Genomic DNA, 13,983 nt, shown 5'->3' on the forward strand with positions numbered 1-13,983 from the left:
AGTTAAGCTGACTCTGTCACCAACTGGCTATAGAATCACAGTTGAAGACCTAACATTCAGTGTGTCCTTGGAAAGTCAGTTTTCTCTGTTCATCAATTTCTAAAACCTTCCACTGGCTCTCCTTTGTGCACAATGTTCAGTTTACATTTGTTTTCCTCAGATTTGTGTCTCAACTCCATAGCATCCTCACCTACATCTCAGAGCTTATCGTGTTACTTTCCCCTAGCCATCACCACTGCCAGTGATATCAGCCTCTATGCCTTGTGCGTTTCTTTCTCTGTATAAATTGCTGTTCATCCCAGTTTTCCAAACTACCAACCTCTCATTAATAAAAGCAATACTGCTTGAGATTTTGGAATGAAAAATTTATGAAAAGTATTTGTGTATTCAAAGCTTGTTGTTTGTTTATTCTAATTCTTATTATTGGTTGTATCACTAATACTTAGCATTTTTATAGAACTTGTACATGTTATAATACTGTACAACGAGGAATCTCTTGAACAAAATGATTAGCAACACAATCGAGTTCCAAGTAGTAATCTAAAGAAATATTTCTCCTTATTTTTCAGAGATGTAATAAAAAGAATAGATCAGTCGGAATTTGAAGGATTTGAATACATTAACCCATTGTTGCTGTCAACAGAGGAAACAGTATGAAGGAATGACATCTCCATTGTGGACAAATAATGTGAATGAACTTTAAATTTATCCTTAACTACAGTATATGCATGCAAGGCTGGGGAACTGTAAGGTTTTGGATGGAGACCAATGATAAAAAATATTGCTGCTGAAAATCAAAGATGAGAATATGATTTTGGTGGGTGTCTTCCTCTAAATATTGGTTTTTAAAAGTTTTGGGCACTGACACAACTGGCTTCGTTAATGAAGGAATTTGCATTTGTGCCTGTCTCGTGAAGGATCAAAGTGTTCATTGCATCCTCGGGAAAAGAGAGATTCCGAACAACTTTGAAAGCTACATACTTTCCACAAACACTTGATGCACTGAGCTATTAATTGAAGAATATTAGAGTGTAACATCCTGAAGAATAAAACGTTAGTGGTGTTGAAGCTTATTTTTTATGCCTTTTTCACAAGTGGTACCTGTCTAAACGTCTCAGATACGATATGTAAAAGGAGTTGTGTTTTATTAGCAATCAAAACATAAATTTGGGTACAGGTTTTAAGTGCCTAAATGGATGAACTGCATTGAAGACTTATTACATATTTTCAGCATTCTTAACCCTGGTAAGTTAGGCTTGTTAACATTCAACAAGGAACATATAAATAAAAGCTGCAACCTAATACTGAGGTACATCTTTATAGAGGAGTAGAGTGACTCAGCAATACCAATTCCAAATTAGAACTCCCTGTATCAAATCAAAAATCTGGATTGTTTAAACCTCAAAATTTTAGTTTAAAAAAAAAAAAAACTAAATTTGCACAGAGTGGATTTCTGAAAATACGTAAGCAGTGCCTACAATGATGTCTTGTGTTGTGTATTAAATTTTTGAAAAGTATTTTTATCAATAATACAATATTCAGAAATAGAACAACAAAAGTGTAATGGATCGTAGCCTTAAAGTTTAAATAGCAAATCTAGATTATCCATAAACATGCTACATTTTCCTGATAAAGCACACCTCCTACTAATCAACTGTCTGCTTAGAAATACTCAGTGTATATTACTAATTCATTGTTCTACATAGGAGAACGGGATGCTTTGATAAAAATGGCTTGCTTCAAAGCAGTAACATTTTCAATGGAAGGAAAAATGAATATGTGATAATTTGGGTAAGGTGATAGATGTCCAGTCCCTTCTCTTGAAAACTGGAAAAAAGGGGATGTTCTATCACAAAGGTTAAGAATTTGTTGTCAGCTGTGGAAAAACTCATGTCACTATATTTAATGACTAAGTGTGCACTGCAATCTAAAAGCTTTCAGATGCTTGTAAAGATTTACCTGTCTCATTGCAGATGACAACAACAAAGGCAGTATTTTGTGCTAGGTTTTTGTTTAACTACATTGTGTGGCTTGTGGTTCTGGGGGGAAATTGATGTGGGAATTTAAAAAAACCAAGAAACCCTGTGCCATGACATCTCACCTAATTTGGTGTAAAATGCAGGATAAATTGCAACATTTTCTTTACATTAACATATAGGTTTCTCAGGGTACAGCATTGCATTAGGTGCTGAACATGACATCTTTCGGATTCACATCCAAGTCATGAGGTGCTAGGATGAGACTGCCAAAACATTGTGTTTAAATTTTTCAATTAACCATTGGTTAAACTACATTTTGTATCCCCTCATTGGCCACAATTATGCAAACCTGTGGTAATTCAGTTTTATTAATCCCATCCAGATTTGAGTTTTGGGTTTTTTTGTTGGATTGTAGCTTTTTATATTAAGCAAGATGTGTTCTAACCAGCACTAAATTATTTAATCAGAAAAAAGTACTTGCCTCAAATGCTTGGAGTTTAGATAATTTGGTATCTAGTAAAGAAGTTACTTACTTTTTAAATGTAATATGAACTTTTTTGTTTTAATTCCCCCTTTTTTCCCTCCTTGGCAACTTAGTGTACCCTGAACATTTTCTGTGTTTCAGTATTTTAATCAATGCCCTGGGTTTTACAACTGATCATTACTTAAAACAGTGACTATGGCAGTTCTTGCATGGAGATATGACAAAGCTGCCCTTAAATGGATCTGGGCAAGGGGCTTAGAAATGGAAACATGGAGGTTTTTTACCTCAAATTTCTATGAGACATTGGAACATTTTGTTTGGGGGGGAGGGAGAAAGAAAGGGACAGAAAGACACATTTGCTCAAAAAACGTTAAAAAATCCTTGATTTATTTACAATTCAAGGCATTTACAATGTTTCTGTGTTGCCAAATAGTTTGCTGGTTATAAGTTTGGTTGCTCACGTGCAAGTGTATGAATAATGTTCTGTTCATGATGAAGGGGGAAATTTTTTATATAAAGTACTTGTTTTATAAATTAAAGAAAATGAAGGATGTAATTAAATGTGTGGTTTGAAAAAAAATCCTAATATATTACAAATGGATCTGGTTATGATATATAGTTGTCTTATTTGAAATAGTAAATGAAAACTCTAGCTAATTTAATGATTGTAAAACAGTAAATATGTTCTTGTAGTTTTGTATAATTAATTAGTTGAGATCTTTGCTGGCCAGTTTTAATTGTGCAGAAGATGGTATACTAATCCATAACAGCTAAGATCATTTATATTCTTGCACATCTATTAAAGACTTTAATGAAAAAGCCAATAGACTTATTATTTATCACCACATTGAGAAATGACCAATATAGTTAGATTTTTTTTTTAACTGAGAGCCTTATGGTCATTGTAAATTAAAATATTCACCAAGGTTTGTATTTTGATACTGTATTGTGTTTTATTCTGTATTTTTGGACCATAATCAATGCCTAAATCATTGAGTCTGGTCCAACAGTTTTCCTGTGGCAGAAAATTTGTTTGTTCAAATATTGAACTTTTACTTCGGTGTTAATCTGAGGCGCAGTCTTTCACGGCACAGTACGGTCAAAATAACTGAAAGAAAATGCAGACTAGTCATTTTTGTTTTTTATTCATAACCTTGTGAGAAGAAATGAGTTCAGGGATTGTGAATCCAAATATCATGTAATGCACGAATTAACTACCCTGTTTGGTGAAAACAGGCATCTGTCCCATGGGTAAATGAAGCACCGATTGTATATCCGTGTCTTTCCCTCCCTTCCCACAAATTAATAAGCTATTACTGAATGTAATGATCTGCAATCGGTAATGAAATTTAAAAATTTACAACATATTTAACTGCAACTGTCTTGGTAACCTACTGGAAATTCATGACAAGTCGTGTATAATTTTAAAGCACAAAATCTGATTTTAAAAATGAAAGAGCATAAAAGTATCAGTGTGATTTGCTGAACAAAGAAGCTGTGCTTCTTTACATTTTCACATAAGTATAAGCAATTTTCCATTTGTCTGGGGGCAGCAACAAGTATATTTGAGCCTTGTTCTATTAGCATAATTACATTAAACCTTTCTGCATTTCAATGCTATGAGAACATCTAGCTATGCGTTTATCGGGCATAATTTATATGAGGCTTGCTATCTTCGTTATTTTAAATGAGAGGTTATAATGAAGCAGACCTTGACTTGTGGGAGAGAGAATCAGGGAGCAGTGATACGAATCCAAGAATGTCATCTGTATGAAGGGTGCAGTTTTCCTTCCCTAATCTGGGATATACAGTACCATCATATATATACTTTCATATAGCGGCCAATACAGAACAGTGCAAAATTCCAGCTAGATATTTATTTAAACTTTTTTTCAAATAAAGCATGAACTGAAATTTAAAAGCCTAAACAGACATTAAAAAATGCTGTAGTACCCAAAGTATCAGGCAATTTACTTTCCAAAGAGTTAACCATTTAGAACCTGATACAAAGCCTGCTGAAGTCACTGGATTCAATGACATTTGGATTAGGCAAATTAACAGTCTACAGAATTAACAGTCTACAAGAAAATTTCTTGCATCAACCTCTTTCTGCTATAACTTTGAAAAGCATAACAATTTAAATACCTGGCAAAAGAGAACAGATACTGTACTTCAAGGAGCCATAATAGTACTTTTTTGATATGCATTCGGTGGGGCTCCACATCATCTAGAAGTATGTCCACACAGTTCTCTTTGCAGGATCAGGGATACAATGGATACACAGAGCGGTTCAGAGGAAATTAATAGAGGTTGATGGTATTTCTGACCTTTCTTTGTTTTTGTTTTTCAATTATACAAGTTTAATACACATTCTATCAGGACACATTTTCTTGATATACTTTCCTTTTTTCTTAGAGAGATTCATATCTTAGCATCTGACTCGGCTCTTCATTCTTGTTCTTTTACCAAATCACATCATCTGCACTTTCAGACAAACATTTAGCAAGATGGCTGTCAATGTCCAACTGTGACAATCTGCAAATTAAGAGAGAAGTCTTTCATTTTATCAGAACTACTGATCAAATCTGCTCCCTTCATTTACTCACACTCCCCCCAACTTGGTTTTTCGTTTTCTAGAAATCTGGAAAAATGCTATTTAATTTGCAAGAGTCAGGTCATTATGTTCTACAGAATGGAAAACAGAGTCGGAGAGGAAATTAAAATATGGTTGTAATATTGTATTTTGAATAAAAACAAATTTCACTCTGAACCTGTTTCCAAAATAGTAACTTAAATTTAGAAGTACATTTAATATGGGAACTGCACAGAGACTTACAGAATTTCCAGTTAACTAGACCAGCAGTTCTCAAATTCTGGATCACAACCCTGTTTTAATGGGGTCACCAGGGCTGGCTTAGACTTGTTGGGGCCCGAGGCCAAAGCAGATGCCCAAGCCCCACTGCCCAGGGCTTTGAAGCCCTCGGGCTTCAGCCCTGGGCAGCAGGGCTCAGATTACAGGCCCCTAGCCTGGGGCTGAAGCCCTTGGGCTTCAGCTTTGCCCCCTTGCCCAGGTTGGTGGGGCTCAGGCTTTGGCCCCCGTGCCTGGAGCGATGGGGCTTGGGCCAGATCAGGCTTCAGTCTCCCCTCCTGGGGTTGTGTGGTAATTGTTATCAGGAGGAGTCATGGTACCATGAAGTCTGAAAACCCCTGAACTAGATCAATAACAAAATGAGTAATGTGGGGAATATTCTGAAGCCTTTGAGAAAGGTTTCTGGGTATGCTCATTCTTTCACTTGGAGAGAAAAAGGTAAAATGAATTCTCTGTACAGCACCCTTTATAGCCCTCTGTTAAAAAAGAAATCTACTCCAAAGCAATACAACCCAAATCACCAGTGGAAAGGTAGGTGTGACGCCATAGAAGAGTCTTTAGTCTCAGTCAGGTCACTTAGCAAAACTGAGACATTTTTATTGGTTGCATTGAAGTAATCCTTTTGTTTGTCTCCTTGTACAGTCTCCGGGAGGGAGAACAAAGCTGCAGGAATATTATGCTGCATGGCCTATGGCCATAAGAGGCTGTTCCGAACACCTACAAGCATATTACTAATAAATGTTACTTTTCAGCAGCTGGTGAGGAGACAGCATGAATGCTGATAAGTGGTATGGTATGAATAGGCTCTTTAGTTCATTTCTTATAGAAGTGTCTGATTTAGGAAAATATTTTTTTTATTAATTGAGTTCCTGTGAAAAGCCAACTCAACAATAACGGAGGTGAAGTCATGTTTAACCACCAAACATAGGAACAGCAAAGGCAGTGGCAGCTTTCTCCCCCCACCGCTTCCCCCACACAGCCCTGACCTGGAAAGGCCATTTCTAAACGTGAAAGGGTAGTTTGTCATCCATGCATATTCAGTCTTTGGGCCTGTTTTTTGTGATTTGAACCCCACCTGCTCACAAGGAAATGAACTATGGTCCACCAAACAGCTGACAAATAATTCCATCGTCATTAATGACTCACTCTATTTAGATCAGTGACCTTAGAAGTGGAGACTCATCTTTTACAGATTAAAAGTTAGCCAGCCTACCAGAAAAATAAAATTGAAACATGAGGCCCACAATCTGTAACAGACAAGTACAGTCTCAAAGTACATAACATATGCTACGCTGTAACTCAATGTTCAGGCCAAACTGATTACTAATTATGTCCTATACTATTTTCGTTTTGGGTCACAAAGGTCACCCCTGGGAGTTTTTATTCAGGGTAAAGCCGCCCCATGAGCTGCAATAAGAGTGCAGTATCAACTATTAAGAGAGATTTTTCTTATCTTTGATATACAGGGATTTCCATACTCAGTCAAACAATCCTTTAACCACCATTGAGAGTTGAGTGGAACTCGGGGAATGCATCAGGATGAGATTACTGTAATTCCCTATCCCAAGTCCATGTGTTAGCGTTACTCTTTGCTGCTAAATAGCTGCCAGCATACTGAACCTTAAGAATGAAAGGCAAAGTGTAAATGTCCAGGAGCCACATAATAATTAACTGAGATCAGCAAAATTATTTCTAAACATACCAGTAACTTCGACATTTTGCATTTTCTATAAAAGGATATTCCAAAAGAAGGATTTCCACAAATTTAAGCCCCAACCCACTCGCCAAAACAGCAGCTTCAATTGATCTGAGAAGAAAAATCTCTTCCACTTCTACCAACAGCCAGCATTCAAATAACTGGCAGGTTTCTCATTCTGAAAGTGTAATGATTCTTCTATGGTTTTGTCCACTCAGGGATATTTTCCAGCATTACTATACCTATATAGTTATACCAGTATAACTCCCCTGTGAACGTTCTTATGCACAACAGTGGAAACTGAAAAAAGGCCACTGTTGTTCTAAATGTGTCCACCTAGGGAGTTAGTGGTATAATTATACTGATAAATTTCCCAGTACAGACAAACTCTATTATCACTGCATGATCCTTTACTCAAACTGAATGAGTGTGTATTAGCTGTGAAAGATCTGTTAAAACAAGGTTGTCACCTGGAGCTGTTCTGCACCATACTTTTGTATTTCAAACAAAGTCAAGCAATGCTTCATTAAGATTTTTTTCTCAGAGTTCTGTGGCGTTTTTTCCATTTTTTTTTGAGGTCCTGGATTAATAACCTTGAAGACTGATGTGCTTTCTTGGAGTCTAATCATCTTAGGCTATGCCTACACTATGGGGACTCTAACAGCATGGGTACAGTGATGTAAGTAGGCTGGCATAACCCCTTGTGTAGACACAGCCTGCAGCAGTGGAAAATGTTTTTCTATCACCCGTAGGAACACCACTTCCCTGAGCAACTGTAGAAAGGTAAATGGAAGCATTCTCACATGAACCTGACTGCGTCTACAACGGAGGCTAGGTTCGCATAGATTTTTCACACCCTCAGAGTGCTGTAGTTATATTGACCTAAGTTTTAAGTGCAGACTAGGCCTTAGAGGTGCTGGGTACTCAACTCATGAGACAATCAGCAGAACAGGGGCATGATGGGAAAACACCAGTGCAAGTTTCTCTTTGTCACAAGTGTGTACAAACCTCAGAGGGAACACTGATAGGTATCAGAGGAATCTGAATGGGTATGGAGACTAGGCTTTAGCAAGCAAGGACACCAGTTTTGGATGATTGAAATATACTGATCTAAAAATACGTCTACTTCACCAAAAAAGAGTATGCCAATTTGGAATATACAAAGTCAAAGTAGGGCTCAAATTTAGCTTTCTTTTTAGAGCAGTATAATAGAGAAAACATGTGGACCTTATTCCACCTTTGTTTTGGATTTAAAATAGATTGTCCAAGCACTGAATAACACTTAAGGTAGTACTTTAACAATAGAATCTTTGTCCCAATTTGCACAACTTTGTTTATAGGGAGGTCCCAACCAAAGTGCCATGTTTGTGTTTGTATACTGTAAAAAAAAAAAATATATATATATATATATTCAAGTAATAAAATGAAAGACTTACATTCCAGTAAACTGGATTAGACACATCGGACAACTGTCAAGAGTTAAAGTTCCTGCTCTCTGATCCTCAGCCTTTTCCTCAAGACCTTCCATTTTGGAGATGTCAACAGGAGATTTTATTTCTGCAGATGTAGATCTGGTCTCACCTAATAAAACATTATGTTGGTACATTTGTGCATATGACTGTTGTCCTTTGCTTTCATTTTCTTTTCTGTTTTTCTCTTCACTCAGCACAGTCCCTTTACAGAGCTGTTGAAGACAAAAATCTTTTGCAAGACTTTGGGTAGATGCTGGTACAGAATGCAGTATTGAATCTGTAAATTGATTAAGTTCATACTTTTCAGTACTTTCTTTTTCTTTCAGTTTTGAAGAACTTTTTCTGCTGTGTTTCATTCTTATGATCTCATCTGGATTGTCATTAACTGCAAGGGATATTTTCTCAACTACAGGAGCAATATTTAGCTGGTTTTGGTCTGCTTGGTCCTCTCTTTCCATTAGATGCTCAGTTTGACTTTTTGATATGTGACAGCAGCTTGGATTCTTTCTATTAAGAGCTTTTTCTTTGTAGAAAGATGGGAGAGGTATCCATTGAAAATCTTTCATTCCTACCTTAAAGACTTCTGGTTTTGGTGGGTTCTTCTCATTTTCAGAATTCTATAAAACAGCAAAGATTTATCTCCTTCAAAACAATTGCAATTTCTTCCATATGTAAAAACAAGTTTAGACACAGCACTTACAAGTATATTATAGAAGTCAATGTTGCACTAGGAGAATTGTCTAAATTGGAATGAATAGGTCTCTTCCATATCTAATCTCTGTTAAGTGTCTACTTCCACTTATAAATGGAAAGGGAAGCCCTGCTTACTATGTACACGTTAAGATGACTGAACACAATGAGGGTAAGTCTTCCTTTAGTAATTTGCAAAGAACTTGAAAGTAGTCAAAGGAGGATGATGATAAAATTTAAATACTGAAGGCTGCCTTGTTTGTTTGCTCTTCCCACGTATGTTCATTCAGAGGAAATTTATACTTCAGGAGGTCTGCACATTATTATTTTGTATTGTGGTTGTACCTAGGGCCCCCATCAGAGATCATAGCCCTATTGTGCTCTCTAAGAACACATCCTCTTGTTGCTGCATATTTAGTTTGCCTTTCCCTGTAAATCCTCCTTTTGTGTGAACCTAGTGCTCATAACAGGTAGTGGACTTGGCAACCTTGGAATTCTGAAACTTCCACTTTCCACAGAACTGCTTGGTGTAGCACAGGAAGCAATAGTCTAAGAAGCAAGATTTCTTCTGCTCTTCTATCATGTTGTGTCAATTCTATCCTGGAAGGTCCTACGGAAAACAAAAATCTAGAAGAAAAACTAAAACCTTGGTCTTTTTCGGTTTTTAGCCAACATGAGTAAGCTTTTCTTTGGAACTGGTTAGTAATCCAGAATTTTAAACAAATGGCTTTCTGTGGAGGGTCTAATTAGGTAAAAGATACAGATACATGGTGGGTTTTAAAGTGGAATTTATCATGTCTCAACTTTAGATTCTGTGGTAACTGTTGACATCTAATTCAGATTCTGCCAAAGTTTATGTGAAGAACAAAGCTCTATTTGTTCTGAGAGAGAACTTCTAACAGAATGTAGGAACTAGGGGCATAAAAGTTTAACCAGTTAACCGATAAGCTTGATCCTTATCGGTTCCGGTTAACAATTAAACTCCCCTGCCAGCCCCCGCATGCCCAGGGGTCCCGGCTGCAGATGCCGGGCGCGGGGCGGACAGTCGGGACCCTGGGTGCATGGGGGGAGAGGGGCAGCCGGGATCCTGGGTGCATGGGGAAAGGGGGGCAGCCGGGACCTCGGGTGTGCGGGCTGCAGTGCCCCCACACACCTCGTTCCCTGTTAAACGGTTAACCAATTGAAGATGTTCCTACTAGGAATGTTAAACAATGGGTAAAAAAAAAAAAAAAACAGTTAAACCTATTGAAATTCAAACACATTACCTGTCCAAAAAATTCTGGTAAACTGGGCACTGTTTCCCAGCTTGTGGGTTTTAGATCTGGATTGACAGCCTTCAGTATCAGCATCCACATATTTTCAGACTCACTTAATCCTTGTTGTTCAAACCAGGAGTATCTGTTGGCCAATGTTCTGTAAAAAAAAAAAAAAAAAAAAAAAAAAATGCATATTTACATAAATATTGTAGAAAAAAATGCACTCTACCATGCTATTAAAAAACACTTAGGCAAATTACCCCTAGTAATATACATGCTTCCTAACAAGTCTAGACCCCCAACCTCTGTTGAATAAATTAAGTATCTGCTGTAACAAAGTATTGGACAATGTCCCAGAGCAATAGTTCTTAATCTTTTCCATTGTAACCCTATGTTACAGTATAGTTTTGAGACTACTCCTCTTATCTATAACAATTGACCCTCAGGATAGGACCCCAAAAACTAAACCAAGCATACTGTACTGAACCCCCCTTTCCTCCAGCTGAGTTGGATTTTTTACACCCAGGAGAGGTGTTCAAGACTACACACAGTTCAGGTTAACATACTTCCTAAAATGTCTCAAAAATTGCTTTACTAAATCTCATATTTTCATGTTGCTGGGAGATAGCGAACTTATGGGAAACCACGAAGACAACTGTTTTGGTTCTTAAAGAAAACAAACAAACAAACACTCCATCCTTTACACTACCGCTTTTTCAACTTCTAATTTACAAATGTCTTCCATAAAGCATCTGGCAAACCATCTTAAAACACACATGCTACATATGAGGCATGTCTTGTCAAATGAGGAAAATCTGTAAATGCAGATTTTACCTCCTATAAATGGGAGAGTGCCAACTGCATGAGGATGGAGGAAAAAGGGATTTCACTGTACTGTGTACCACAGTACTCAGTTACCAAGGTAACCTCCATATCATCTATAGCAAGCTCTTTCTAAAACCCCCAGCAATGAAGCATTAACATCACAGTCACTCTGAACTCTTGCATTTGGTCTGATTTTTTTTTTTTTTTTGGAAACTGGAGAGAGACTACATTTATGGTTTATTACAACAATCTGTAACCCACTCTCTCACACACAGCTACTTTCCTCCTCATGCCTGGAGGCTGTTAACAGGTCACTTCAATTTGAATGGTCCCTTGAAATATGTGTTAACTGCTTATGTTAACCAAGAAATACTGAGTTCATTTCACAGACCTGAAGAAAAGCTGTATGTAGGCTTGAAAGCTGCTTTCTCTCGCCAACAAAAGTTGGTCCAATAAAAGATAGTACCTCATTCGCTTTGTCTTTCTAATATCCTGGGCCCAATACACCTACAACACTGCATACAGGCTATCTTCATGACAATCTAATAAAGGCCACATATGATGAGAATACCTTTACTTCTTTAGCATTTATTGTAAGCGTAATGCTCAATAGATGAACATTTTCTGCTGGGTCTGGAAAAATATTTGTTTTTCTTAGCAAAGGGCTTGTATATTGGACTGTGTGAAAATGTGTTTAGAGGTCTGCCCTTCTCACTATTAACAACCAGAAGTAGGAATCTCACCACCTTTATATTTGCTGGCCCAGCCCACACTGCCAGCTGGAAAAACTGCATATAACTAAAATACTTTTCAGGACCTAAACTTGAATCATTTCCATATCCACTGAAACCTCTACCGTGGGTGAACTTGTAAGTTGCAAATTCACACAAGTTCTGAGACAGGATTTAATGTCCTATAGGCAAAAGAAATGCAGTGGCAAGTAACAGATCACCACTCAATATGGGATTTCACCACAAACAACAGACCTGGTAAAAAGTGTGAGTTGGGGAAGTGATGCATGATTGCATGGAAAATACTAACAGTTGCATCAGTTTCCATAATATTATGTGAGGCCGTCTCCAACTGATACACCTCTACCCCAATATAACACTGTGCTCAGGAGCCAAAAAAACTTACCGCGTTATAGGTGAAACCGCGTTATATCAAATTTGCTTTGATCCGCTGGAGTGCGCAGCCCTGCCGCCGCGCCCGCCCCCCCTCTCCCAGAGCGCTGTTTTACCGCATTATAGCCGAATTTGTGTTCTATCAGGTCGCGGTGTATCGGGGTAGAAGTGTATATGAAACTGAAGAGCTCTGTGTAGTTCACAAGCTTGTCTCTTTCACTAACCCAAGTTGGTCAAATAAAAGATACCTCATTTGAAACTACTGGTATCTATTTAGAAATGGTATTTGAAACTACTGGTATCCTTTTAGAGAATAGTATTTAAATATTTTTGCTAGGAAGCTGTTTAAAAGCCCAAAAGCAAATAAAAAAGCACCAATCTAACTATGGCGTATAAAGCCAGTCTCCAGAAACTTTGCTTTAAAAAAAAATCATCAGATTAGGCCCTGACTTCCTCCTTTCTGAAGCATCTTCTAGGGCACCAGTCCGTGGGGCAGAGACATGGCAACAGACAGAAACCGGAGATGCAGCTTTCGCAAGCCCTCACTGGGGGAAGAAGCCAGTCTCCTTAGATCTCGGGATCTTAGGTCTTGTTCAACCCAATCTCTCTAACTGGCCGAGAGAGACGAACAACCAGAACCGTCTCTGACAACCCCACTCCTCCGCGGCGGGAAGGCGGGAAACACGCTCTGTTTCCAGCTGATCCCTGTTCTCCAGCACCAGCGGAGGTGCAGCAAACCAGGGAAGTTACCCACGCGCCCGCCGCTTCTAGTGCAGCGGCCTGAGCGGGTCTCGGCCCTTCGCAGTCCCTGGCCAGCAGCCAGGCCCTGGGCGCTCCCGTTCCCCGGCAGCCCCAGAGCTCAGCGGCCAACGGAGACGCCCGGGCCCCGGCTTTGTACCACGCACCCGGCGGGAGGGGAAGGGATTGCCCGTGTGCTGCCCGGGGCGGGTCCGCCGGGTCCCCTGCACTGGCGCGGGGCGGACCGAGACCGTCCTTCCCCCTTCGGCCCGGGGCGGCGGGGGAGCAGTCCCAGTCCCGCCCCCTCCATCCCGGGGCCTTGGCGCCGCCCCTGCTCGGCCGGGACTCACTGGCGCCGCGCGGGGGGCTCCCGACCCGGGCTGGGCTCCCGGCTGCGGCCCGGTGGCGCCTTCCTGGGCTTGAGGCGCAGTTTGCCGCCTCCCTCCTCAGACATGGCCTGGCCGAGGGGCCTGCTCCGCGCCGCGCCGCCCCGACCTCCCCTGCGGGACCCGCCCGGATCCGCCCGCGCGGGGCGGGGCTCGGCTCTGGCGGGGAGAGCGCGGGGCTGCCCGGTGTGCGGGGGTGGGGCAGAGCTCGGGGCTGCCCGGGTTGGGTGGTGGCTGTGTAATGGGGCAGGCCCTGTGCTCCTCTGGGGGCAGTGGGGCTGGGGCTCCAGTGTGGGGAGGGGGTTGCAGTAGCCCAAACTCGGTGTGGCTAGGAGGGGACAGTGGTGGTGCCCAGGGAGGCTCAGTACAGAGGCCCCTCATTGAGGTTGGGGTGGGGAGCTTAGACTAAGTTCGCAGTTGTAGGCAACGTGGCTGTTCTGAGCCCACCAGGACCCTAGTTTTGC

The 13,983-nt window shown here is 40.1% G+C and overlaps 2 protein-coding genes across 7 annotated transcripts in view; one reads left to right on the plus strand and one right to left on the minus strand.

Moving 5' to 3' along the window:
- PRKCZ (protein kinase C zeta) overlaps nucleotides 1-3,287 on the plus strand; it is a 158,890-nt gene extending 155,603 nt beyond the window's left edge. For all 4 annotated transcript variants that reach the window (XM_054009539.1, XM_054009537.1, XM_054009538.1 and 1 more), the window contains one exon: nucleotides 570-3,287. In XM_054009539.1, the coding sequence (XP_053865514.1) occupies nucleotides 570-657 (88 nt within the window). In that variant the 3' untranslated portion in view covers nucleotides 658-3,287. The remainder of the gene's footprint in view (nucleotides 1-569) is intronic.
- Nucleotides 3,288-4,320: 1,033 nt separating this feature from the next.
- FAAP20 (FA core complex associated protein 20) lies at nucleotides 4,321-13,633 on the minus strand. 3 transcript variants are annotated; one of them, XM_054009543.1, is made up of 4 exons: nucleotides 13,484-13,633; nucleotides 10,456-10,603; nucleotides 8,465-9,117; nucleotides 4,321-4,998 (listed from the first exon to the last, which is right to left on the minus strand). In XM_054009543.1, the coding sequence occupies exons 1-4, from the start codon at nucleotides 13,585-13,587 to the stop codon at nucleotides 4,926-4,928; spliced, it is 978 nt and encodes a 325-aa protein (XP_053865518.1). In that variant the 5' UTR covers nucleotides 13,588-13,633; the 3' UTR covers nucleotides 4,321-4,925. The 3 variants fall into 3 exon arrangements, with proteins under 3 accessions (XP_053865518.1, XP_053865516.1, XP_053865519.1); XM_054009541.1 differs by lacking the exon at nucleotides 13,484-13,633 and adding an exon at nucleotides 13,301-13,473; XM_054009544.1 differs by lacking the exon at nucleotides 13,484-13,633 and adding an exon at nucleotides 12,409-13,275.
- Nucleotides 13,634-13,983: the final 350 nt, after the last annotated feature.

The sequence above is a fragment of the Malaclemys terrapin genome, chromosome 19 (genome assembly GCF_027887155.1).
Source record: "Malaclemys terrapin pileata isolate rMalTer1 chromosome 19, rMalTer1.hap1, whole genome shotgun sequence".
NCBI classification, from domain to species: Eukaryota; Metazoa; Chordata; order Testudines; family Emydidae; genus Malaclemys; species Malaclemys terrapin.